General features: G+C 42.3%; 1 protein-coding gene across 5 annotated transcripts in view; it reads left to right on the forward strand.

Moving 5' to 3' along the window:
* The window catches only part of LNPK (lunapark, ER junction formation factor), a 151,298-nt gene that overhangs the window by 55,256 nt on the left and 68,542 nt on the right, over window positions 1–27,500 (forward strand). For all 5 annotated transcript variants that reach the window (XM_040357698.1, XM_040357700.1, XM_040357696.1 and 2 more), the window contains exons 3-7: window positions 5,209–5,250; window positions 7,562–7,749; window positions 10,134–10,192; window positions 13,579–13,619; window positions 26,526–26,609. In XM_040357698.1, the coding sequence (XP_040213632.1) occupies window positions 5,209–5,250; window positions 7,562–7,749; window positions 10,134–10,192; window positions 13,579–13,619; window positions 26,526–26,609 (414 nt within the window). The remainder of the gene's footprint in view (window positions 1–5,208; window positions 5,251–7,561; window positions 7,750–10,133; window positions 10,193–13,578; window positions 13,620–26,525; window positions 26,610–27,500) is intronic.

The raw sequence follows: 27,500 nt of genomic DNA on the forward strand, positions 1-27,500 counted from the left end.
TCCTTCACAGAGCCTGGGATTCAGCTATTGGAAATCTTAAACCGGCTCTGGCCTCCACTTGTGTAGCCAGAAACCTGGAAGAATGGCTGACACAGATACAAACCCACCTGTTGGCAGGTACCCCTAGGGAAGAGATTCTAAAATCCTTTCCTCTCCTTTTTAGTGCAGTGGGTTTTTTAGCGTATTCTTCCGCAGAGTCGGTAAGAATGACAGCCAGGACTTCGGCCTTGGTGAATTCAGCCAGAAGAAGCCTTTGGCTTAAAACCTGGTCAGGTGATGCAGCCTCTAAATTGCGCCCATGTGGGCTTCCCCTAATGGGGGATCATCTTTTTGGCCCAGGCCTGCAGGAGGCACTGGAACGTACGGCCGATAGAAAAAAAGCCTTTCCAGAAATAAAAAGCAGAAAGCCAGAAAAAATTTGTGGCCAACGCAGGCAGCAAGGTCCTAGAGAGGACAACAGGCCCAAGAAACATTGGGCCAGGCACAAGGGCAAAGGTAGAGGGGGTGTTTTGTTTAACAGACCTCAAAAACCCGCCAAGCCACAGTGACCAGCATCTTCCCGTGGGAGGGAGATTGAGGGCCTTTCTCCCACAGTGGGCAGCAGTCACCTCAAGTCCCTTCATCCTGAATCTAGTAGCAAATGGGTACAGGCTGGAATTCTCCTGCCAGCCACCAGAGCGACTATTGATCACCTCCCCTCTCAAAGATCAGGGAAAAGCGAGGGCTCTGGGTCTCCAAATAGGAGACTTGCTAGATCAGAAATTCCTGATTCCTGTTCCCTGCTCAGAGCAAATGGTTTTATTCCCATATTTTTGTTAACAGAAAGTATCGGCTTATTCTGAATCTTCGGTCTCTAAACCGATCGATCAGGTACAAGCACTTCCATATAGAGACAGTGTTCACAATCAAAAGCCTGCTTTACCCAAACTGCTTCATGGTCACTTTGGATTTAAGGGATGCTTATCTGCATGTCCCGATCCATCCAGCATTCCAAAGATTCTTGAGAATAGCAGTCAAAATGGGAACAGAAATTCGGCACTTTCAGTTTCAAGCCCTCCCCCTTCGGTCTGTCCTCAGCCCCACACATTTTCACAAAAGTGTTGGGGGAGGCGCTGGCTCGGCTAAGGTTAAAGGCAATAACTATCATCCCTTACCTGGATGACCTCCTAATAGTGGCAGAGTCTTACCAAAAATTGCTAACAGATCTTGAGACTGTACAGGACTTCCTTCAATCCCTAGGTTGGTTGATAAACAGAGAGAAGTCTTCCTTAAATCCAGCCCAGAAGGTGAAGTATCTGGGCTACGATTTTTGCTCAGTAGACCAAAACTTTTTTCTCCCAGAGGAGAAGGTCTCAAAGATGGTGCAGGCAGTCTCAGCTTTACAGACCAATCAGTTGGTCTCGCTGAGAGAAGTGTCAAGGACAGTAGGTCTGACCTCGTGTTTCCCTGCAGTACCATGGGCAAGATTCCATCAAAGACCATTGCAGATGTTTCTTCTGAAAAACTGTGATGGAGACGCGAGGTCTCTGGATCCAAGAGTTTTGTTACCTACCAAGGTAAAAAGAAGCTTGTGGTGGTGGAGGACAAATCTTCACCTAAGAGGCCTGCCATGGTCCATTCCTGTATCCCAGAGGATCACGATGGACGCAAGTTCCTGGGGATGGGGAGCCCACCTCAGCGACAAAGTCGCACAGGGAAAATGGTCCTTGAGGGAAGCAAAAGCTTAACCGAGCTTCTAGCGGTTCAGAGAGCCCTACAGGTTTTTCAGTCGGAAGTCTCCAGATCCTATGCGACAACATCGTGACGGTTGCGTACCTCAACAGGGAGGCACGAGGAGTCGGATTCTTCAATTGATTGCCCAGGAAATTTTGCCATGGGAAAAAGAGAATCTTGCCTCAATTACAGCAGTGCACCTGAAGGAGACGCAAAAATGTCTGGCAGACTATCTCTGTCGCTACAAGGTGGAGTGAGACAATTGGTCGCTTCATCCAGAGGTATTTGCGGAGATCACGACAAATGGGGCTGTCCGGAAGCAGATCTGTTTGCAAACCAGGACAACAGCAAGACAGAGGAGTTATTTTCTCTGAACCCAGCAGATCAATCACTGGGGATCGATGCTCTGGCGAATCCGTGGCCATTCAACCTCTGCTACGCCTTCCCGCCAATCAGACTTATTCCGGAAATTCTCCAGAAGCTTCTCCTAGAAGAAACAGACCTTATTCTGATCGCCCCTTTTTGGCCCAAGAGGCCATGGTTTTCCCTGCTGCAGACTCTGGTCTCGGAGCCTCCACTGAGGCTTCAGAAGACAGAGGATTTGCTTTCACAGGGTCCAGTCTTGCACCCACAGGTGGTTTCCTTAAACTTGACGGCTTGGTATCTGAAGAAAATATTCTGAAGTCTCAGGAGTTTTCTGACAAAGTAATCAAGACTCTGGTGAATTGCAGAAAACCAGTCACTAGAGCCATGTATTCCAAAGTTTGGAAAAAGTTTAATTCATGGTTATCTGAAAACCAAAGATCAACGCATGATGTTCCTTCTATTTTTTTGAATTTTTTCAAGAGGGTGTCGACAAGGGTCTTTCAGTTATTACCTTAAAGGTACAGGCGGCAGCTATCAGTGTTTTTCCTCCAGTTTTCTCTCCTGGGAAATCCCATGGTAGCTAGATTTTTCAAATCCATTTCTAGGGCCAGGCCAGTAGTGGTGAGAAGTTGTCCAACTTGGGACCTGTCCTTGGTACTTCAAACTCTGGTAGAGTTTCATTTCGAGCCCCTAGAGGATATTTCTATTAAGTTACTTACTTTAAAAAACTTTTTTTTTGGTAGCACTTGCCTCCGCTCGTAGAGTAAGCGAGTTACAGGCCTTATCAGTGAGGGAGCCATTCCTCACGATTTTTGAGGATCGAGTTGTTTTAAAAACGGATCCAGGGTTTTTACCTGTTGTACAGGACGCCAGGGTTGGGTCCTGGACTGGTGCTATACAGCACCACTATTTGGGCTATGGTCCCTTTAAATAGCGGGAAGAGTGTTCAGGGGGTCACCCAAAGTGGGTGAAGGATTCCAGGTAAGAGTTAATCCAGAGAGTACTGGCTCGCAGTTCTCTCTGTTTTGATAGAGTAATTTGGGGCCTGGAATTCTGGAGGCTCTAAAGTGCTATTTGGGTGGGAAAGAGCCTCCACTCCTAAACACTGAAGAGCCAGCACACAAGGTGTTAACACTCCCAGAGAACCACCCATTTAAACAGGAAGTGGTGGAGGAGTGTGGAGATTGCACCTGTGAAGACAAGCTGGGAGTTCGATAGCTGCTGTTCAGAATACAGTGAGGACTTTTTGGACAACAGGGGGCGAAGACCCGTCTACCAACGAACTGTATGTGTTTTGTTTTGACTTATTTTTGATGCTGAAGCTAAGCGGACTTTTCATTTATAGTTTTCCTTGTGTGCTGAGAAAAGCCTTATTTTTTGTTGACCTATGAATAAAAGCCTTTTTATGTTCAGCTCGAACGGTTTGTGCACTTAATCCCACCGAGCTATAGCCCTCGAACGGTACATTCCACAGATCGCAGGACATTGTACTGCCATCCTTTTGTAGTTCGCCACAGGGACGACCAAGAAAGAAAGTCTAGTTTTTTAGATGAGATGGATCCTTCTAGTCTATCTGGAGGTCACCAAGACATTTAGGAAAACAGACGCTTTATTTGTCCTTTTTTCAGGTACGCACAGGGGTAAGAGTGCATCTAAAGCCACTTTGGCTAGATGGATAAAACTATCCATCTCGGAAGCTTACAAAATTTAAGTTCCTCCACCTTTTGTCCCTGCGCATTCAACAAGAGCTTTGTCTGCGTCTTGGGCTGAGAGGGCTGGTGCCTCACCGGAACAAATTTGCAGGGCTGCCACATGGTCCAGTTATTCGACCTTCATTAAACATTATCGCCTGGATCTGCTATCTGCTCAAGAACAGGCGTTTGGTTGAAAGGACCTTCAGGCAGTTGTCCCACCCTTGACTGGTAAGTTCTGGCTCATCGTCTCATGGGCTGTCCTGGAAGATGCTTGAGAGAAGCTGAATTAGACTTACCGGTAACTCCTTTTCTGAGGGTCTTCCAGGACAGCCGGATTCCCACCCGGTTTTGTATGGAAGTTGTGTATTATGCATATGTTTTTCAGGGAAGTCCTACGGTTCTCGAGAAGACTAACATGGGGCCTGGAGGACCGCCCTTTTATCTGGTGGGGGTAACATGTTTCCTGTCCGGGAAGGAGGAGCCCTAGGTCTCATGGGCTGTCCTGCAAGACTCTCGGAAAAGGAGTTACCGGCAAGTCTAACTCAGCTGTTTTATTTTATAAATTTGCAGATTTTTCAAACAAACGTCTTTCACGTTTTCATTATGAGGCATTTGTAGAATTTTGAGGACAATAATGAATTTACTGTATTTATTGGCATATAACGCTCACTTTTTTTACCCTGAAAATAGAGGGTAAACTGTGCCTGCGTGTTATAGGCAGGGGCTGTGGAATGTTTTTTTCCTGAAACTTCCCTCTTAAAGATAGGGTGCGTGTTATACGCCTGTGCGTGTTATACGCCGATAAATACGGTAATCAATTGTGGAATAAGGCTGTAACAATCTAAAATGTAGAAAAAGTGAAGCACTTTAAAAACTTTCCTGGATGCACTGTATATGATTTGTCTAGGTCTGTAAACCAGGAAGTAACTGAAGAAATGTAAAACAAGTAAATACCTGTACTTCCATTCGACTTGTGCCCATAGACTTTAGTGGAAGTTGCCTTAAGTCAGATCCTCATCTTGATATGATTTGGATCCGACATTAAAGGAAGATTGCAAAGGCATTCACTAAAGTTGCACCGAAGTCGCCTGGCAAAGTCACACTATAAGTCGTGCAACTTTCAGGTCTGGCAGTGTGAACCAAACTTTAAATGCAAGTAGCACTTGATATGCCATTTAGCCCAATCCAGCTTCAGCATATTTGTTTGTTACAGGCAGAGGGACTGGATGCTTCACCTGTGCCCTCCTGGTCGCACTAAAACACCGGGATTGGATGCACATGGGCTCGATGTCCAGTGTGCATGTGGCCTAAAGGGGGTGGGGGGTAATGATCAAATGTATGGCCATTTATTTTTGTTCTCTGTGTGTGTAGTAGTCGCCTTTTACCTCTTTGAGAAAATTTCTACTTTATTGACTTTCCATTTTACAATTAACAGGCAAAGCCCTCCACGGTTGAAGTTTTGGAAAAAATGGAAAAGGTACAGTTTCTTTTCACTGAAAATCCATTATACAAGAAAAGATGTGCTAAATTGATATTTTATACGGGAAATGTTTTCTTTATTACAAACATTTAAAAATCCACCTCCAGGCAACTAAAAAAAAATTATTCCTTGCAATGTGGCTGTGCTTGCACTTCAAGGGTTAATGGCTCCGTTTTGGGTCTAACAAAAATTTACTAGATAAAGCATACCATGCTGAACTGAAGTTCAACTGTAATAAACAGCGACTGAGCAGGTAGGCTTTATTACAAAAGAGACATGCAATGTCTCATAATAAGACTTCTCTGGCGCTGTAAACTGTGCTGTGCATGTGTAGCTCAGCTTGCAGCGATGGGATGGTCACAGTGCCAGAAACACAGACCTCCCTACCACCCCCTGCATTGTGGCAATTTCATGCAATAAGTAATAAAATGGTATATTAAAAAAAACTCTCCCCTATTATCCGAGGTCCAAACACATGCGTTAGTCTCTGTATGGCATGTACATATATTGTGGGAGCATCACAATGGAAAAATGGTGACACTTGCTGTCATCTTGTGTTGTAAAAAATATATGTACAGTAGGCTGCCTTGTTGACTAACGGATAATACTAGTTGCTTGGATATCGATACACAAGTAAGCAGAATGTTAGTGAAGTGAAAAATTGATCTATATACTTGTTCTAATCAATGACTTGGACAGCACTGTAGATATTGGATCCATAACCGTAACCATGTATTGTGATTGGCCATATATTATTGCAGGGATAAGAAAGTTCTAAATTAAGGTTAACTTTTATCTTTGAGCCATACAAGTCTGTGGCCTTAAAGGGGATTTATACCCTTACATATACCCACATATACCCAGTGTAGTGACTAGCCTTAGGTGATGCGCAGAGCTGATACAAATCTCCTACAAAAAAATGTACAAGTTATCTGCAGTTTTCTATAAAGCTATTCAAAGTGCATAATGTATACAGCTTGTCAGAAAGCTGGGGGTGGGAGCTAATATTGCGTTCTGCAGAGCTCAGTGGCAGCTGATTTGAGGGAAGGGACATCCCCCCCCCCCCCCTCACAAAGCTCACAGGAACAGAGCTTAGGCTGTCAATCAGCTGGAACTCCCTCCCATCACCGTTTTTTCTCTTGGTGTCAGGAAAACTTGTCAAATTATTCATGCTGATAGAGGAACAAGGCAGCAGATAGGTGACACTTGGTGCTCTTAACTGAGACAAGTATGTTTGTGGTTTACAACCACTTTAGGAAAAATCCACATTTTTGTGATGATGAGGTTCTTCACAATTTTATTTGATTACTATTTATTGGAGGCTGTGGCAGTTGTGCTATGGATATATCTATCTAGAGCCGAGGTTCTCAACCTGGGGTTGGGACCCCCTCGGGGGTCAAATGATGATGTGCCAGGGGTCACTGAATACTGGCCTGTTCCTGGAGCCCACCGCCGCCCACTCAGCCAATTCGCAGCTGCACATTCAGTTCACGGCATGGCTGAGGGGGCAGAGACTAGAGGTCAGCTGACTGGTGAGGAATGTTAATTGGGAGGGTTTCTCCTGATTTCAACATAGGTGTCACTGCTACAAGACGCCATAAAGCCGGAGACACAGTAAGTAACTCTACCTGTGATTATAGTTGCCATTAAAAGTCCCCATTTAGTAATCGGATTAGCAGATGACCTTCATCAAGTGCACCTAAGTTGGCTGATCAGAACTCCCCCCAGCATGGCCACTTATCATCCCAACTCCCTGCACACACTGCCAATGATCCCATTCCCCCCCACCAAGGAGTAAGAGAAGGAATAAAAATGGAGAATACATGGAAGGGAGAGAAAGAGGGGGAGGAACAAAGAAAAAAGGAGAGAAAGAATAAGAGCAAGAACCGGCTATAGAGAGGGATTGTGGGGAGAAGAAATTAGGATAGAGAGATAAAGGACAGAAAGGAGAAGAGAGAGTGGTACATCCTAAAATGTGGAGCGTAAGGGTCTCAGGGAGCGCTAAATGTCCATAGGTTATGGGCGCAAATTACTTTTCTTGCCCCAGGTGCTGACAACATATGCTACGAAAATAATTTTACCGTTAGGGGTCCCCACATCTTGAGAAATTGTATAAGGGGTCACAGCACTAGACGGTTGAGAACCACTGATCTAGAGAGATCTAGATCACTTTTTTTTTTTTTTTTTTTTTAAATGGTATTAAAATGCTTGCTCTGTCTTTTTTGCAGCTAATGGGTTTTAACATCGTACAACATTGTTTGCAGCTGGTACATGTTGTAGTTTTATAGTTCAAAATCTTTCCTTTTAGGAAATCCAGTCCCTGGAAGAGTTTCAGGATAAAAATCAGAAGCTGAGGAAGATTTGGGTTGGAAGGCTGCTTCTTTATTCCACCATTTTGTACCTTGCGACTTGTATAGTTGTTTATTACTGGCACCTTCCTGATGGATTACCAGGAAGATTCCTGGTGGTGGTTCCATTTCTGCTTGTTCCAGCATTGTAAGTTTTTGTTTGTCTTTAATCTCATGGTTTGGGGTTTTTTTTTTTTTTTTTTGCATTGACAAACTACCAATTGCGAGCTAACAGACATATTTACTAAGAAAAAAAGCCTATTATTTGCAAATTAAAAGTTAATTTATATTGTCCATGCAGAGGCCAGTTTGGCCAGCAGCTTATACTTTCTCTGCTGGTAATAAATCCTTGTATGTGCCATGTTGTACTTTCTTTGCCAACAGATATCAGACCGGTTATTGTACAGCGAGATTTTAAGTGCAGTTATTTGATGGCTGCATTTTTGGGTTTGCCCCCCTTTTTACTATGTGAGATTTTATTCCCCTGTCAAGTCTGTTGCGGATCAAACTGATGGCCATAAAAATAGACCTGTGGGGTGATCTGGTTTCTCGGGTGTACGCCAGCTTTAGTGGACACATGAAATGTATGATCATGCTGAGGTTTTGCATTTTAACAAATGCTTGGTTATCTTGCTGCATGAGTTGCAGGGAATAATGGTCTCATTTTCTCATACAGTGTCATATTTACAAAGCCAGGGTTAGAAAAAGTATAGCGGTTGTTGGACTGTTGATAGTATGTTGTGCTTTTTACTTAGTCTTGCATCCCAATATTTTTAAATCAAAATGTTAAAAAAATATAATATTCCATAGGTGTGGAACTGGTATTGTTTCATACGACACTATAGAAAACCTTTTTGTTTCTCATTAATTTTGTCAATTTACCCTTTTGATATGGTCATTGTGGAGAAATGAATCTGCAATATTCATACGTCGCTGAAATCACATCATTTTTTTACCCTTTTAGGGCCCATTTTAAGCAGCCAGATGCTCACTATAGTCCAGTAGAACACAAGCCCACTGGTGGGAGCTGTTGGGTGTTGAGGCCTTGTTACAAAATGACATTTTATTCAACTGTATACAGATCAGCATGTTGCCATATGGTAATGTGTGCTGCACTGCATAAATGTTGCAGACGTGCATATACTATATATCGGGGATATGCAATTAGCGCACCTCCCAGTTGTTGCAAAACTACAAGTCCCATCATGCCTCTAGGTGTCATGCTTGTGGTTGTCAGTCCTGCTGTGCCTCATGGGACTTGTAGTACTGCAACAGCTAAAGGTCCGCTAATTGCATATCCCTGCTATATATGAACAAGGTACATGGTAAATGGTTGTTTTTTGTTTTTATGTGCCCTTGCGTTCTGATCAACGCACTTGGGGTGAACGATCACCAAGTCTAGGTTTGACAAATGGTGAGGGGGCAATTTGTCACTTCACCTGGTGTGAATGATCCCTTTTAACACTTTTAATGGAAAGCCATTCATGACAGTAAACTATTGCATATAACAGTGAAGCAATAACTTCACTGGAAAAAAAAACAAATTTTATACATTTTTCTAAAATAACTCCATGTCCTGTAATGCCTCAGAATGCTTTTACTTGTCAAAGGGGTCATTTGGGAGGTGTTTGTACTGTCGTGGCATTTTAGGGGCTTAAGAAATGAGATGGGCCTTCAGTACATTCATTCGTTTTAAAATCTGAATGATGTCGTTTTGGTAGTCTCTCTAATTTTCACACAGTCTAAATAATATGCATGGATTTGAGTTCTTTTTACCAAAGTAATGTAGTAGATCACATTTTGGCCTAAATTTGAATAAAGAGAAAGATTTGAAAAATTTACAACCGAAATTAAGAAAAACATGTATTGAATGGGTAAGTTTGGGGTGAAGGAACTTAACTGGCCTGCACAGAGTGCTGACCTCAACCAAATAGAACACTTTTGGAATGAATTAAATCAGATTGCGAGACAGACCTTCTCATCCACATCAGTGCCTGACCTCACAAATGCGCTTCTGGAAAAATGGTCAAACGTTCCCATAGACACACTCCTAAACCTTGTGGACAGTTTTCCCAGAAGAGTTGAAGCTGTTATAGCTGCAAAGCGTGGCATTGAACCCTATGGACTAAGACGCCATTAAGGTTCATGTGCATGTAAAGGCAGACGACCCAATACTTTACAATATATATACTCACACACAGTAATGTGGGACTGTGATGTGCGTGTAAAGGCAGACGACCCAATACACACTGTCACTGTACTAATGATACTGGCTGTGAAAAGGTTAACATATAGGGGTAATCTAAGGGTTAACTGTGTGGTTTATACTAAGCAATGTGCTGGTTTTTACTCCATGCTTTGCAATATCGTAGAGTGTCTGCTTTCAGAAAATGTGTTGATTTTTTTAATGTAATTTTTACATAATATCTTTTGGTTTATGAATACATTTAGATAACGAACATACTGAGAACTGAAGAATAATTAGACCGTTTTTTTTTTTTTTTTTCTATCCTCCTTTTTACATTTTAACAGAATATGGGGTGCCAGATCGGTGCTCATTGTATGGTTTGCCAGACGTACCGAAAGGAATAGTAAGTTTTTTTTTTTTTTGTTTTATAGCATGATTGGGATTAATGCCTACTTTTATATATGTTGCCATTCATGTAGCATTACTAAAATTGCAGCTTACCTTTTTTTAGAAGCACTTTTCTAGAATTTTTTTTTTTTTATGATTTATTTAGTTATTTTAATGGGGGTAGGGGGTAGCTGTTTGCCATTAACCCTGTCTGTACTGTGCTGACTGATCTCATTACCAGTTGTACACTAGATTTGAACATTTTTCCATTTGAACAAATGGTTAAATATTGAGGAACTGGGTATCTCCATTGTATGTTGATGATGAGAGGGATGTCAGCCTGTCCTAGCCTTTTTAACTCTAACTTGTAACCTGACACTGTCTCTTTACAAAAAAGAAAAAAGAAAAGTCTAAAAGGTAAACATAAACCTTTTTAGATGTGCTACATGAATGGGGGCACATAAACAGAAAAGGGTTTCTGAAACTTGATTGCAAAGGTAGATGCACTCTATAAACTGTTCTGGCCACATGATCTTGCTTTCAATGGTCCGGTCTTGAAGCAAATCTAAAATGTTTTAACGCTTGTCTTTAGATCAGGCACAACAACATACCTGGTGTTACCTTTTTAACTCTCCTGTGCTTTGAGATTTCTTGCTATCCTGATCTGCAGGGACAGCTGTTTTTACTGGTAGACTCTCTAGAGTCTAGTCTGGTAACTACCGCCCCCCCCCCCCCTTCAACCTCTGCAGCAATGCTGGCAGCACTCGTACGTCTATTTCCCAAAGGCAACCTCTGGATATGACACTGGGCACATGCACTGAACTTCTTTGGCCGTCCATGGCGCGGCCTGTTCTGAGTGGAACCTGTCTTGTTATACCGCTGTATGGTCTTGGCCACTGTGCTGCAGCTCAGTTTCAGGGTCTTGACAATCTTCTTATGGCCTAGGCCTTCTCTATGTAGAACAACAATTTTTTTATTTATTTTTTCAGATCCTCAGAGAGCTATTGTTCCATGAGTTGCCATGTTGAACTTCCAGTGACCAGCATGAGTGATAGCACCAAATTTAACACGCCTGCTTCCCATTCACACCTGAAACCTTGTAACACTGAGCCACAGGGGAGGGAAACTTGCGCCCAATTTGGACATTTTCACTTTTGTTGCCAGTGGTTTAGACATGCAAGTTATTTTGAGGGGACAGCAAATTTTACTAGGGGTCCTAGTAAATGACAGGCTCAGCAATGGCATGCAATGTCAAGCTGCTGCAAGCAACGCAAACAGAATATTGGCATGTATTAAAAAGGGGATTAACTCCTAAGCTAAAATAATTCTCCCACTCTACAAGACTCTGGTCAGACCGCACCTGGAGTATGCTGTCCAGTTCTGGGCACCAGTCCTCGGAAAGTATGTGCTGGAACTGGAGAGAGTCCAGAGAAGGGCAACAAAACTGGAGGATATTAGTTATGAGGAATGAGGGTTAGAGGCACTGAACTTTTTCTCTATGAAGAAGAGACGCTTGTGAAGGGATATGATTTCAATGTACAAATACCGTACTGGTGACTCCACAATAGGGATAAAAACTTTTCTGCATAAGAAAATTTAAAGACACACGACCATTCACTAAAATAAGAGGAAAAACGGTTTAACTTTAAACTGCATAGAGGGTTCTTTACTGTAAGAGTGTGGAATTCCCTTCCACAGGCAGTGGGGAGCATAGATAGTTTTTTTTTTTTAACCACTTCAGCCCCGGACCGTATTGCTGGTCAATGTCCGGGCCACTTTTTGCGATTCGTCACTGCGTCACTTTAACGGACAATTGCGCGGTCGTGGGACGTGGCTCCCAAACAAAACTGGCGTCCTTTTTTTTTTTTTTTTTTTCCACAAATAGAGCTTTCTTTTGGTGGTATTTGATCACCTCTGCGTTTTTTTTTTTTTTGCGCTATAAACAAAAATAGAGCAACAATTTTGAAAAAAAATTATATTTTTTTTACTTTTTGCTGTAAAAAATATCTAAAAAAACGATTTTTTCCCTCAGTTTAGGCCGATACATATTCTTCTTCTACATATTTTTCATAAAAATCGCAATAAGCATTTATTGATTGGTTTGCGCAAAAGTTATAGTGTCTACAAAATAGGGCATAGTTTTTTATGGCATTTTTATTAATAATCTTTTTTTTTTACTAGCAATGGCGGCGATCAGCGTTTTTTTTTTTTGTATTTTTTTTTTTTTGTACTGCGACCTTCTGGCGGACAGTTCGGACACTTTTGACACATTTTTGGGACCATTGGCATTTTTATAGCGTTCAGTGCTATAAAAATGCCATTTCATCTCCCTTATGTGTCTTTTTCCTTTTCGTAAAAATGCATTGATTACTATAAAAATGACGCTGGCAGGGAAGGGGTTAACACTAGGGCGCGAGGAAGGGGTTAATTATGTTCCCTGTGTGTGTTCTAACTAAAGGGGGGGTGGGACAGACTTGGGGAAATGACAGATCGCTGTTCATACATTGTATGAACAGACGATCAGGCATTTCTCCCCCTGACAGGACCGGGAATTGTGTGTTTACACACACAGCTCCCGATTCTCGCTCTGTAACGAGCGATCATGGGTACCCAGCGGTGATCACCCCGCCGGGCACGCGCGGCGGGACCAGGGGCAAGCAGGGGGCGCGCGCCTCTGGTGGCGCGCACACGCCCCTATTGGCTGAATCGCGAAATGACGTATAGATACGTGATCTCGCGCAGCCGACCTGCTGCCATGTAACTGCAGCGGCTGGTCGGCTTGTGGTTAAGTTATTAGATAAGCACCTGAACAACCACAACATACAGGGATATACAATGCAATACTAACATGAACACCCCCTCCTGTCCATGATCAGATTCCCCTTTTTGCCCTGCTGGCTTTATCTCCTCTACCTCCCACCAGCTTTCAGTTTCTTCAGGGGGAACTGCAGGCGATCTGTTCTAGTAAATGGCCCCTCCACATCAATCCTGTAGATGGCCTCCTTCCTCTTGCTGCCCTGTGTGCCCCTCCAGCAGTGCTGATGACAACTCCTTTTCCTCTCGCCAGCTGCTGCAGGGTACAGGCGATAGCTTCCAGGTGGAGAGCGGGTCAGGTAGGCTGTACTGGGACCCACGATCTCTAACGGCAGCCCTGTCTGGAGATACCCCCCCCCATTTTTTTTTTCCTGCAGCCATGGGTTGCAGGGACGAAATTCTCTAAATGGTGTTGACAGGAAAGCTGTCCCTGCCGAGAGAACACACAGTGATTGTGGCTATAAAAGCCGCCTGCAATAATTGCATGTAAAAGCCTCAAGTATGTCTCTATAAGCTGTAAGTTGATGACCACTGTTCTAAACTGTTCAAATTTGGACAATCTAGTTGTAATTCTTGGTGTTTTTGTAGATGACTCGCTGGAAGAGTTAAAAATACAGAAGAAAAAGATTGTAAGTAGACTTTATTTTTATTGAACCATGTTTAGTTTGCTGTTGCATATTGAAAACCTTCTTTTGTATGAGTAGAATAGGGTTGATTATTTAAGTTAAATAAGGGCTAATACAACTTGAAAGAGTCCATACCAATATCTACTGCTACACAGGCAGCTGTGTTTTTCCTTTTTTCTATTTCAATGGTATGTATGTATGTATATATGTATATGTATATGTATATAATATATATATGTGTGTGTGTGTGTGTGTGTATATATATATATATATATATATATATATATATATATATATATATATATATATATATATATATATATATATATATATATATATATATATATATATATATATAGTGTGTGTAAAATATATATATATATATATATATATATATATATTATACATTTTTTTTTTTAACCAACAAAAAAAATATACTTTACAGTAGCAAAGTGTACAGATGTACAAAGCCTCGTACACACGGTACGATTGTTGGCCAATCTGATTTTTTTTTTTTTTTTGTCAGAGCGTGTGCCAGGATCTTGTCTTGCATACTAACGTTACACAATTGTCGTGCCACAAAACGAACGTAGTGACGTACTACAAGGAATTTCAGCTCTTGAGCGCCACCCTGTGTGCCCCTTCAGCTAATTCCGTGTTTGAGCATTGATTCCGATTTATGCGTGTTTTTACTTTCGACTTTTTTGTGATGGCTTTGTGTACTGACCATACGAAAATCTGACGTGGTACTGTTGTCCACTGAAAATTTTCTAGCCTGTCATCCAACATTTGTTGGCCCGAAAATTCGACAACAATTGGCAAAATGAGCGTTTCAACGGTAAGAATTTAGGACAGCAGTCTGTCAACAGACAATCCCCTTCCAACAATCAAACTGTGTGTATGAGGCTTTAGGTTAGGTATAAGACATTCAAAAAGGTGCGTAAGTGTCTGTTCCTTTTTTAATTAAATGTCCTTAAATATTTTGTTTAAGATATAGGGTTGCATATTGCCCTTTATTCCAGGTCACAACTATGCTTCAGGCTTGCATCCCACACATTTTGGGCTTTTGAAAACCCAACTCACTAAAATGTTATCCTTTTGCAGTGGGGCCATGTGTGCACTGCATGGGTAAGTTGTACTGCAGCGATCGAAGATTGACCTCCTCAAGACAAAAGCGTGTCCAGGTTAACACAGGGAATGTCCTCCACTGTAGGGGAACCCATCTGCCAGGCTAGTGGGGGATCAAGGTTTCTCCTCTCCCTTAGACACAAAAAGCAATTAACCCTTGCAGTGGGGCTTGCATGTTTCCAGAGTTGGGCTTTTAAAACTGTGGTCAAAGCTGAAACTTTGTTTCAAGCTTTAAACACATCGTCACAATGTGGAGTCAAACTTGCAAATTGCATAATATGATACTGGAGATGTGTAGGCACACACAGCTTGTTTCCTGGGATTTGTGTCAGTTTGCATGATTTATTGGATTACTATTACAGGTCCTCTATCATGGCTCTTTTTAATGGATGCTACATTTTTTTTTTTTTTTTTTTTTTCCAATTTTTTTTTTTTCTATTTCTTCATTCTAAACATGCATGCTAGGCATAATTTTGAATCGCGACTACTACCACAATGTCAAATTTAGGATGTGATTGGGAGTTTTTTTATTTTTTTTTGCTAAGGGCATCCTCCACACCTTGTCTATAATTGTTTATAAAATCCCGGTATTCAAGTAGCCGTTGCAGCCATGAGTTCAATATTGAGTTATATCAGTGATTGGCTGTCATATATAAAAATCAAGCCGTTCTAGAGCAACCTGATCACTTTTATGGTACTTATTAAAGCATTAATGTGCATTGCGTTAAGGCAACCCAGGTGTTTTTAATGATTTGACAACACCTGGCAATGCCTATTTTGGGGAACAATTAATTTTTTATTCATTTTTTACACAATGCAGTGTAGATAGTTGTTTGTATTTGTGGTCTTGATGCACTCAAGAACAAATTGTAGAAAAAAGCTTTTGTAGGTTATGATTTAGTGCAGTTTACAGCACATGGGGAAATACTATTTGAAGAAAAGTAAAGAAAAATTGATATTCACTTTTTTTATACATTTTATTCAGGGTATCATATACTGTACTGCATATTACGGGTCTCATTGCTGAGTAAATGGGTTGGACGTGTTCAAGGGTAACTCCACTTTTGTGGGGGGGAAAAATAGCAAATAAAGAAAAAATATAGCGCGTAAGATTGCGGCACTAACCATTTTGTGATTGTTATTATAAATGACCGTTCCTTTTCAATCTGCTGCCAATGTAATTTTCTGAGAATACATTGCAATATGGCTACCTGGAGTTTTCTGTACAGAGTGTGTACTGACTACTCCCCAGAAACATAAATTTCTTGCTTGTGTGATTGGCTCACCAATTTTCCCATTAGTCTGCCTAAGATACAAGTCAGATTTCAGGCATCCCTTGCAACAAAAAATTTATTTTTTGAGAGATACTTTCAATAGGAACCCGTCAAAGGCCCCTTTTCACACCTGCGGATCCTACGAGGATCCGTTTTTAAACATCCGCTTGCTCAGCGGGGATCGCTCCGTTGATCCCTGCTGAGCCGGCAGATGAAGGGTCTCTGCTCTCTGTGGGAGATCGGATGAAAATGTACCGTCTGTTCGTTTCCATCCGATCCAGTCTGCCAGACAGATGCAAAATGGGGTTTGCATCCGTCACATTTTACTGGAGAGGATTGGGGCTGATCGGGTGTCAGCGGACATGTCACCACTGACATCCGATGCTCCATAGAGAGACATGGAGCGTCTATTCAGATCAGATCGTTCAGTTTTTTCAGACGGAACGGTCCGCAGGTGTGAAAGGGGCCTAAAGGGATGCAGGCCCAGCGGATTGATTTCCTAATTGGTGCCCTGTAGCTCCACTCCTGACAGTTATGAAACCACTCCCATTTAGATCTACTCAGAACAGAGGCACAGATAAACACGCATGGTTTTCTTCAGAATAACAAAAGGTAGGAATCTGCAACAAAGTTTGTTATAATCCTTGCAGTGTATATTGATCACCCAGATGGAAATTAGAAAAAAACAACAAAAGTGGAGTTGCGCTTTAAATGATAGCATTTAGGCTAGGTTCACACGGCTGCGAATTTCAGTGTCTATTGCGAATTTGAGCCGTTACGATTTCTCAAATTCACAAGTCATTTAAATTACATAGTTTAACATTAGTACCGTTCACATCAATGCATTGCAAATATAAGCTGCAGGAAAAAAGGGTCCTGTGCGAGTTTGATCCATGTGCGATGCAAATTCAGCTCTATAGACTGGCATTCCGAACCGCGGCAAAAATGCAGATGCAAAATCACGATAAAATCGTGATTTTAAATTCGCAGCAGTGTGAACCTAGCCTCAAACCTCCACATAGCCTGTTTTTTGAATGGTTATCCTACTTTTCTATTACAAAAGTTAGTATACAAGATTAATAGCCTTAGGCCCCTTTCACGTGGACAGCTGTTCTGCCGCAGTAAAACGCATGTTTTATTTTCTGCTGAAATTCAAGACTCCAGGCACAGCGATCAGCTGCATTTGTACAGTGCGATTAGTTGCGTTTAGCCGCGCCACGATATTGAAGAGGGATCTGACTTGGATCCCTGCCAATACCAGGCACTGTTTATGGTATGAATCTTGAGGGGGAACTCCACGCCAAATTTTAAATAAAAAACCGGCATGGGTTCCCCCTCCAAGAGCATATCAGGCTCTTAGGTCTGCTATGGATTTTAAGGGGAACCTCCGTTCGTCGAAAAAACGGCATGGGGGTCCCCCCCCAAAATCCATACCAGACCCTTATCCGCAGCCTGGTCGGTCAGGAAAGGGGGTGGGGACGAGAGAGCGCCCCCCTTCCTGAACCGTACCAGGCCGCATGCCCTCAACATGGGGGGTCACAGTCCCATCATGCTCCGGGTGGTGATGACCTAAGGGGGCGGATATCACCCGTGACACCGCCCCCTTATGTTGTCACCACCCGGTGCATGATGGGACTGTGACGTCATAAGAGGCCTATATAAATCAGTGCGCACCTCGGGCCCGGCATTACAGCGAGAGGAAGCGACGTGTCAACATCGAAGAAGAGAAGAGAGAAGAAGACCGGGCCCCCTGCTGGTAAGGGCTGCAAGAAGTCAGCGGAGAAGCCCGGCAGAAGGACACCGGAGAAGATGGAAGACCGGGCCCCCTAGCTGGTAAAAGAGCTGCAAGAAGACAGCGGAGAAGCCCGACAGAAGGAAGAAGGCACTTAAGAGCAGAAGAGACCCCAGAAGTCTGAAGACCCCCCAGAGCTGCCTAATAAATTACTTTTAAAACCTGTGTAGTGTTTTTTTTTTTTCCTCCAGGTGAATGGGTAGGGGTACAATGTATTCCATAATCATTCACCTAGGGTGGGGGGGGGCTGGGATCTGGGGGCCCCCTTATTAAAGGGGGCTCCCGGATTCTGATAAGCTCCCCGCCCGCAGACCCTGACAACCAACGGCCAGGGTTGTCAGGAAGAGGCCCTTGTCCCCATCAACGGTGCCCCCTGCCCCAAAGCACCTACCCCCCCATGTTGAGGGCATGTGGCCTGGTAAGGTTTCAGGATGGGGGGGCTCTCGCTCATCCCCACCCCCTTTTCTTGACTGACCGGACTGCGTGCTCGGATAAGGGTCTGGTATGGATTTTGGGGGGACCCCCACGCCATTTTTACGGCGCACGGGGGTTCCCCTTAAAACCCATAGCAGACCTAAGGTCCTGGTATGCTCTTGGAGGGGGAACCCGTGACAGTTTTTTATTTAAATTTGTCGCGGAGTTGCCCCTCAAGATTCATATCAAATGCAGCTGACACAGTGCACTGCTGTTATGTGCCGATAGCTGTGCCAGATCGCACCTGGACACATTCAATAAAATTTTTTTATATTCGCACAAAACCGCAGCTAAACGCAGTGTGTGAAGGGTGTCATAGGAAAGCATTGTGTGCTTCTAGCTATGGTAGAATCTGCAGCTAAAAGCACCATTCTATCCATCCGTGTGAAAGAGGCCTTAAGGCACTTGTTGAATGCGGGACATTCGTGGACTGACAGTCGCTGCTCTCTAAGTATGAAGACTGAACTGTACTAGTAGGTGGCACTGGTGGGCACAGATGAGGGACCGACGTCACTCTGACAGAAGCCAGTGATCGTGTTTTTTTTGTTTTTTTTTCACGCACGCTGTCCGTGTGAGAGAATACCGATTTACCGATCATCTGTTTACATCACATGAGCAGCTGTCATTGGCTGACCACGTGGTAAGGGGTCGGGATTGGCACCTTCCTCCGATCTGTGATCAGCAGAGTCTTGGTCCCCCGCAGGGACGCACAGACAGCACATGCGTGGGAGAAAGTCTGGATGCCCTCCTCGCAATTGAGGCCCACGCTGTAGCAGTCTTTCGACTGCAGCATAGACGGCAAGAAGTTTAAACAAACAAATCCACAGGCATGTACACTAATGTTGTTCGATGACCAAGCATCATGTACTAAGGACACTGCCCTGCCAATTTCCAAGGAAACAGCGTTTCCTGTGCATTTCACAGGACCAAAAACAGAAAGGCCGACACAGAAAACTACATCACCTGTGCAAGGTGTGTGTATGTATATGTGTGTGTGTGTGTGATTATATATATATATATATATATATATATAATGTGTGTGTGTGTGTGTGTGTATATATATGTATGTGTATATATATGTATGTATATATATATATATATATATATATATATATATATATATATATATATATATATATATATATATATATATATATATATATATATATATATATATATATATATTCTCTCTATTATACAATATACTTTTAGATATTATAAAGACATGGGGGGAAGAAAAAAACAGTTCAAGTGAATATCGATATTTAAACCCCCTGTGGATAAGTGATAAATCTACCTGGTTGCATTCTGTGACCTCCCCTTCTTTTTTTTTTTTCTTTTTCTTCTTTTTTTTTTTTTTTTGTTCTTTATTGGAGCCTTTTCATTGATTCACATTATCAATTCTATAAAAGACAGGCTCTAGGGTCACAGTTGTGGTGGTCTCCAAAATGTTTGGATAAACTGTTTTAAAAACCCTTTCTAATATGCCCCCCCATTCTAACTGACATGGTCCTCCCTACTTACCGCAGCCCACATGGGCATTCCAGTATGCAGGTGCTCTATCATATGCGATAAACTACTTGATTTTGTATTTGCGCTGTGTGCGATTTGACATAGAGAGTGTGTGCTTTCTTTCTGTGATTCTGCTTTACATGGGCCATGTCTGCAGAACCCCTTTTTGGTCCATAAAGGTCGCTCTCTTCCTACGGGATCCAACACACACCTGAACCAGTTTGTTCCTTAGCGCTGGAGTTATTTCAAGGCTTCCCCTGTGTTGAAAATTTGAAAGAGGCTGTTCTATAGTGTTTTGACCAACAAGGGAGTAACTTCTTGTACAGTAATGCAAGGAATCTGGTGAGTATTTTTCTCTCCACTGCCTGCACGCTGGAGTTGCACTGGTACCTGACTCTATTTTTAGTATCTTTTCGATGCAGGCTAATGAGTCAGGAAAGTACACTGTACTGTAGGGGTGCAACAAATTGTGACCGATCCGTGATCCGAACGGGCCGACCTGTTCGGATCGGCACAGAAAACGACCCGCGGAGCGCACCGCCGCCGCCTTGGGAAAGGCTTCGGCCTAGCGTCGGCCATCTTGGTACACCCGGCGGCGGTGCGCGCTGACGTCATCACCCCTCCCTCTGCTTCTATTCTGCATCTGCAAGAGTGCGTATAGTCTGCAAGGAGTGTGTGTGCGCGACACTTCACCCAAAGTGAAAAAAAATGACTGACACTCATTTGCTCTACTATTTTAAAAAATGTGAAAGTCAAAATTGCCATTCAACCATGCTGGGAGTTAGTATTTCCTCCACTGATACTAATGCTGGGGGTTATTTTTGCATCCACTGATGACGAGTGGGGGGCAATAGTGGACATTACCATATAGAGCCATTGACCCAGCTAGAGCCCAGACTTGAATCCGACTTTTTTTCATAAATCATTTTTTTATTTATTTTTTGCTGATCCGAAAATGATCTGATCCGTAACTCCTGATCCGAGGATCGATCCGATCTGTGAGTTTTTTGATCCGTTGCACCCCTACTGTACTGTGTACGCACCACACAAAGGAGGCGGAACTTTTTATTAAAGAGGCCGTCGTGTAAACAGGAGATTCTCCTGTAGGTAATCTTTGGCGCTCGTCCTGTCCCCTCCAAGGCTGCAGATGAATGGGCATCAATCAGGCTGCACTGTTCGCAATGGTGGGTGCTGCATTCCTGGCAATGGTGGGTACTGCATTCCTGGCAATTGGGGGTGCTGTAAATGGGCACTGACCCTTTATTTTGCTTCACAGTTCTTTATTTAAAATGTAATTTGTTTTTCTGAAACTTCCCTCCTAAAGTGAAGGTGCGTGTTATACGCCAATAACTACAGTATATCCAAATAATACGCCTGAGCTCATCTCTTTACTCACACAGCGACAAAGGCAAGAGAATTCTTGTTGGGCAGTATATTAGTGCTCGAACTAACACACTTAGACTAATTTTTTTTATATAATTGACAATTTTTATTGGATGTCAACATACATCATACAATGGCTTAAAACATAAACAAAAGAACAAAACAATAAAGAAATATAAGGGAATTGGTAGTCACCAGCAGCTCTGGAATGGGCACGGAGGTCTACGTATTAACACACAGACCTGGATCAACAAGGAAAAGCACTGCATATCAGACAGAGGTAGCGCTAAAGTAATTACAGCGCAGGCTTCTCTCACAAAACAGACCATCAATAGGATCTGCGATTTACATTTGCGTGAACCGCTATTCCAAAAAGAGAAGAGCAAAAGAAAAGTAATGAGGCGAGGTAAGGAGGGGGGGGGGGGGGGGGGGGAGAGGATAAGAACAAGGAAAGGGTATAAGAGTCCCAAACAGAAGGGCGCATCCCTCCCAGGCTCCAAGCGATCGTGTTGTACAGAACTGGGGGGGGGGGGTTTCGTGAGATCATGGAGGGTCTATTCGTTGATGCCACGGTTCCCACGTTGCTGAATGTCGGTCCGCCAGCCTAGCTGTCGTGGACTCCATGACCTCCACATCCTTAATTTTGGAATAAAGATCAGATAGAGACGGAGGGTTTCGTTGCTTCCAGTAAAGGGCTACTAGACATCTGGCTGCTGTTAAAATGTGTGTGGCCAACTTTTTAGCTAGTGTGGAAAGTTTAGGAGGGGGGAGGCCCAATAAAAAGAACTTGGGGGAGAGAGGGATATCTACCTCGAACAGCCGGTGAAGCAGTTCCTGGACCGAATGCCAATAGGGCTGGAGGAATGGGCAGCTCCAGTAAACATGAAGTAGCGTGCCCCAGTCCTGGAGACATCTCCAGCAGCGATCCGAGGCCGATGGAAAAATAGCATGCAGGTGTGACGGAGTCGGGTACCAGTGGAAAAGTACCTTATACGTGTTCTCTTTGTAGAGAGTACACATAGAACTCTTGGCTGCCTAAGACCATATGGTGGCCCATTGTTCAAGGGTTAGCTCCTCTCCAATGTGTTCCTCTCATTTACACATATAGCTATGTTTCCCCCAGGCGACCATATCATAGGAATTTAAAAGCTTATATATGTCCGAAGTAAGCCCTTTCTGTGTAGGTCCTGATAAGATTAAGCGTTCAAATGGGGATGGCTTAGAGAATTGGAGGGTGATGGTAAGAGCGTAGTGTCTGATTTGGAGGTAACCAAAAAAGGCACTACAGTGGAGTTTGTGTTTAGTCCTGAGTTTGTCGAAGGGCAACAAAATCCTAGAAACTGGGTTCACCAGATGTCTATAATGAAAGAGATTCCTCTGCAGCCAGGGAGAAATCATCTGGGAGGTTAAGCTGTCGGGTAGTTTAGGGTTGTAAAGAAAATCTGTTACCAAAAAGGCCTCAGATTGTAGGGGGGTGTTGCGTTTTAGTTGTCTCCAAATGGTGCGTAAGAGGTTCATAGTATGTAGCAGGGCGGTGGAGGGGACATCGGCATTAGTATTCCACAGTAAGTTGTTTGGGTGCATGGGGGCTAGCCAAATTTTATCTGAGTTCAGCGATTATAGGCCGGAAGGGTAACCCAGGAAGCTATAGCCCTTAGTTGTGCTCCTTAATAGTAGGAGGTGTGGGAAGGCCAAACCCCCGTCCTTTCGGGAGGCAAACATTATGGAGCGGACTATTTGGTGCTGTTTATAATTCCACGTAAGATTTAGGAGGTCAGTCTGGAGCTTCCTAAGCTGGGCGGACGGGATGGGCACCGGGAGTGGTACAAGAGTTTAGGTAATAAGTTCATCTTGACCGAGGCAATGCGTCCAAACCATGACATTGGGTAATGTCTCCATTTGGCCAGTGGGGATCGTATAGATGCAAACAGGGGTCTGAAGTTGGCATCATATAGAGATTCATATCGGGGAGTAAGGAATACCCCCAGATTTTTAATGGCATGGGACTTCCACGTGTATGAAAAGTTTTCCGATAGGCGGTGCACTTCCGCGGGGGGAGATTAAGTGGGAGGGCTTCCGATTTAGCTGGATTAACCTTATATCCTGATAGGGATCCATATTCCTCAAGAAGTTTGTGGAGGTTGGGGAGGGTGATATGTAGGCGTGTTAGGGTGAGGAGAACATCATCCTTAGACTAAATTTAAATGGTTCAAGGAATGTCCGGCAAAAAGGTCAGCCCTCACGCATGTTCATTCATTAAATCTGGCCCTCTTTGAAAAGTTTGGACACCCCTGCTCTATGGGAACCTGCAATGGTGACCATTCTTACCGATTTGTTATTCACTAGATTTTGCCATAGCCACAATCTCTGTAATCTACATGTATAAATGATTTTGCAGTTGTGTACTATGCCACAGCTCCGAGCACTGCTTTAAGGAGTCTAGCAAAAGGAAATGAAATAAAGATTTTTCAGCCCTAATGGAAAATGAAGCTTTAACCTTTAAAGACAAGCAGGCAAGTTTCCGAAATGTTTTCCTCTTATTGAGTTTTCACAGCATTTGGAGCAAGCTAATTGCTTCTGCTAATAAATAATCTACAATCGATGCTGACGGCAGTTAATTGGCACCGAGACTTTATTCAGCAAAGCGCTTGGCTAACGACCTTCTTTAAATTAATAGCATTAAATGGTACAAGGAAATAAATCTGAGGAATTGCCTGTCATTTGCTGTCATGTCTAATAACTTCCGATAATGATGGCTGATAGATTTTTGCAGATTCCATTATTGAAGTTGCTGCATGTAATTATTCTCCTCATTATATGTAAACAATTAGCAACATTTGGTGTTTCCTTGCAATAAAGCCGTTAAATACCAGCGATACATTTCTATCCTTTCGTTTTTAAGAGCTCAAGTAGCTGAAAATAAGGGAAAGAAGTACTGCAATGCATTACGTGAGGTGGCTGTTGAGCACTCATTATCTTTGCACTCATTATCTGTGCTAATAGACTACCTATACTTGACAGTTTTGAGTTGAGGCAAAGCTTGATAGGCTTTTGAAAGTGCATTTAAAACCATTTGTTTTACTGTGTAAAAGATCTTGGTCCAATAGGAACAACTTCTTCCTGCCCAGGCCAATTTTCAGCTTTCAGCGCTGTAATATTTTGCATGACAATTGCATGGTCATGCAATGCTGTACCCAAATTAAATTTGTTATTTTTTTACCCCCCAAATAGAGCTTTATTTTAGTGGTATTTGATCACCACTGCGGTTTTTATTTTTTGCGCTATAAACAAAAAGTTTAGGCCAATCTATATTCTACATATTTTTGGTAAAAGAAAATCGCAACAAGTGTATATTTATTGGTTTGCGCAAAAGTTATAGCGCCTACACAATGGGTTAATGATTTATGGCATTTTTATTTATTTTTATTTTTTACTAATAATGACGCTGATCTGTGATTTTTTTTTTTTGTGATTGCGGCGGACAGATCAGACACTTTTAACACTATTTTGGAGCCATTGACATTTTATACATAGATCAGTGGTATAAATATGGACTGATTACTGTCCAAATGTCACTGGCAGGGAAAGAGTAAACACTAGAGGGGGATCAAGGGGTTAAATGTGTTAGCTAGGGAGTGATTATTTTGGGGGGGGGGGGTGAGACTGATGAGTGGAGGAGACCGATCGGTGTTCCTATATACTAGGAACACGCACAATATGTCTCCTCTCTCCTGACAGGATCCACATTCCTGCTATGTAACGAGCAATCATGTGTGCCCGGCGGTCATTGCAGCTGCTATACCGCTGGGAAGCCGTAGACCTCATATGACACCCGCCCAGGATGGGAGATCCCATTTGCGGTCGTCATATGATAATGGGCGATATTGAAGTGGTTAAGGACAAGTTCAGACCACGATTTCTGCATTTTGAATATGTTTCTGTATTTCATTTAATGCATTTCGCTGTGTTTTTATTGCGTCTTCATCACAATTGAGGACATGTGTTTTGCTGCATTCCATACAGAAAAAACGTGTTCTACTTTGGTTGACTGTACTGGAATGCACCGCACTGGTGTGAATTTAGTGCATTGGAATCCATGTTAAACATTAAGAGTAAAAACACACTTGACTGCATCTGTGTGAGCCAGCTCTACTGATCAAGTGTACCAATCGGAAAACTTGCACATTTCTTTTTTATTGGTGATTCACTGAAAATTATCGACAGAAAAATGGTTCTTTCAGCGTTGTGCCAAAAGAAAATGATTGATGATGGCTACTGAAAACGCCCACAATTTTACTGTGATTTTTGTCACGATCTTACCTTGCTTATGGTGTTTTTTTCAATAGGTAATGCGACTTAAATGCATCAAAAACTCAACACCGATGCATTTTTTTTTTTGCTGCGTTTTCAATGGAACGATGCGATTTTTGGTGCGGTTTGCCAATAATGCAGCAAACAGGAATTTTAACGCTGCTTCAAAAAGTGCCACTAATGGCTAATAAATTCATAATATTAAAGTCGAATATAGTACTAAAATTTTATATATACATTAAAAAAAACATCCATTTCATCTTCGGCCAAGTGCATCCTGAATTTTCGGTTTTGCTTTCGGCACCAAATTTTCATTTTGTTGCACCACTACTGTCCATAGTTCTCTTCTCAGAGCACCTTTTTAGTCTTCAAATCTGGGAGGCTAATTTTATGCAAATTTTGACTTTGCTCTTCTAAATTCCAGAACAATCCACATCATTGATCCCTAGATATGAAATGCATTGCCACTTGACTAATAGTAAGATTCTGAATAGAAGGGCATGTTGGTTCAGAAGTGTAAATCTAGTTAAAACTTTTTTATGGGGGGTATAAAACCTCTCATTGGTTTGCAATGTGGAGTTGCCCTGAAACTTTGTTAGAGATTCCCCTTATTGTCACATTGGCAATACTTTCACAGACCTCAATTGAAATTTGGCACGGATCCCCATTCTGTCTGCCTATTAGAAGTATTAATGTTTTATGCCTGTATCACCTACGTGTGGCTACCTTGTTAAAAGGGAACTGCAGTCTGCTCACATAATTTGTAATAAAAACAACATCTTTGCTTCTCTCCAACCACTTTGCATATTTTTATGTATGTGTGTGTGTGTGTGTGTGTGTGTGTGTGTGTCCATGCTGTCTAGAGTTGACTTTGCTTCTTTGAAACCAATCTATTTTGTTACGTTGTTTGTTCATGTTGTGCAGCAGCTAATGCCTGCATTTTCTTAATTTAAGATTTTTTTTAATTTATTGTGTGTGTGTGTGTGTGTGTGTGTGTGTGTGTGTGTGTAAAATTTTATATATTTTCAATTGCAGCTTGAAGAGGTTATGGATAAAGAAACTTACAAGACGGCTAAGCAGATTCTGGAAAGGTTTGATCCAGACTCCAAGAAGTCCAAGGTGAGCAAATATAATTAGTTATTTGTTATAAGTTCAGTTGTGCTATAAGAAGCGTTTGCCTGTTTTAAGCTGATCCGATTTGAATAGACCGGAGACTAGTAGCATAACCGATATACATTTTTTCAAAGTACTACTTGTCTGAAAACTTTGTACGTCTACAATAAACTTTGCATGCAAACTTTGTAAAACATGCATGTTTTTATTCATCTATTTCTCTTTTTAGTTTAAAGCTCCATTCACAAAATGCGTTTCATGTTTTTCTGCAAAAAAACATGGACATTTTTTAATATAGGTTCCTATAGAACACGTTCACATCAATGCATTTTTGGAAAGGGTTTGGATTTTTTTTTTAAAAGCTCAAGTCAAAAAAAGCTGAAGTCAATCGACTTCAATGGAGGGCTGAAGAAAAGCATTTAGCACGATTTTATTTATTTTTGTCACGATTTCGCGTTTTTAAGTCTGCCCAACAACAAATTTTTACAGGAAAAACCCAAATTGTGGCAATATCACTGTAAAACTGTGGGAAGCACTGCAGAAACACTCAAAAGCAACATGCATAGATGTTAATGGTACATAACATGCACACAAAAAAAATCTCCCCTGCTGTCCTACACAGCAGTCTGATTCAGTATATCTAATTCTGGGATTATTGCACCAAGTGAAAACCGAGGGGGAAATTGTTAGTACTACTTTGCCAGCTTTTTGTTGCCCTGTCCCAGCTTTTTTGAGACATGTTGCTCTGCCATCCGTTTCAAAATTCTTTTTTTTTTCCCTTTAAAATGGTACATTTTCTCAGTTTCAACATTTGATATGTTGTGAAAAAAATATGGGTTTGAGACTTGCAAATCATTGCATTTGGTTTTTATGTAGATTTTATACCGCGTCTCATAT

Source organism: Rana temporaria, chromosome 6 (genome assembly GCF_905171775.1).
Source record: "Rana temporaria chromosome 6, aRanTem1.1, whole genome shotgun sequence".
NCBI classification, from domain to species: domain Eukaryota; kingdom Metazoa; phylum Chordata; class Amphibia; order Anura; family Ranidae; genus Rana; species Rana temporaria.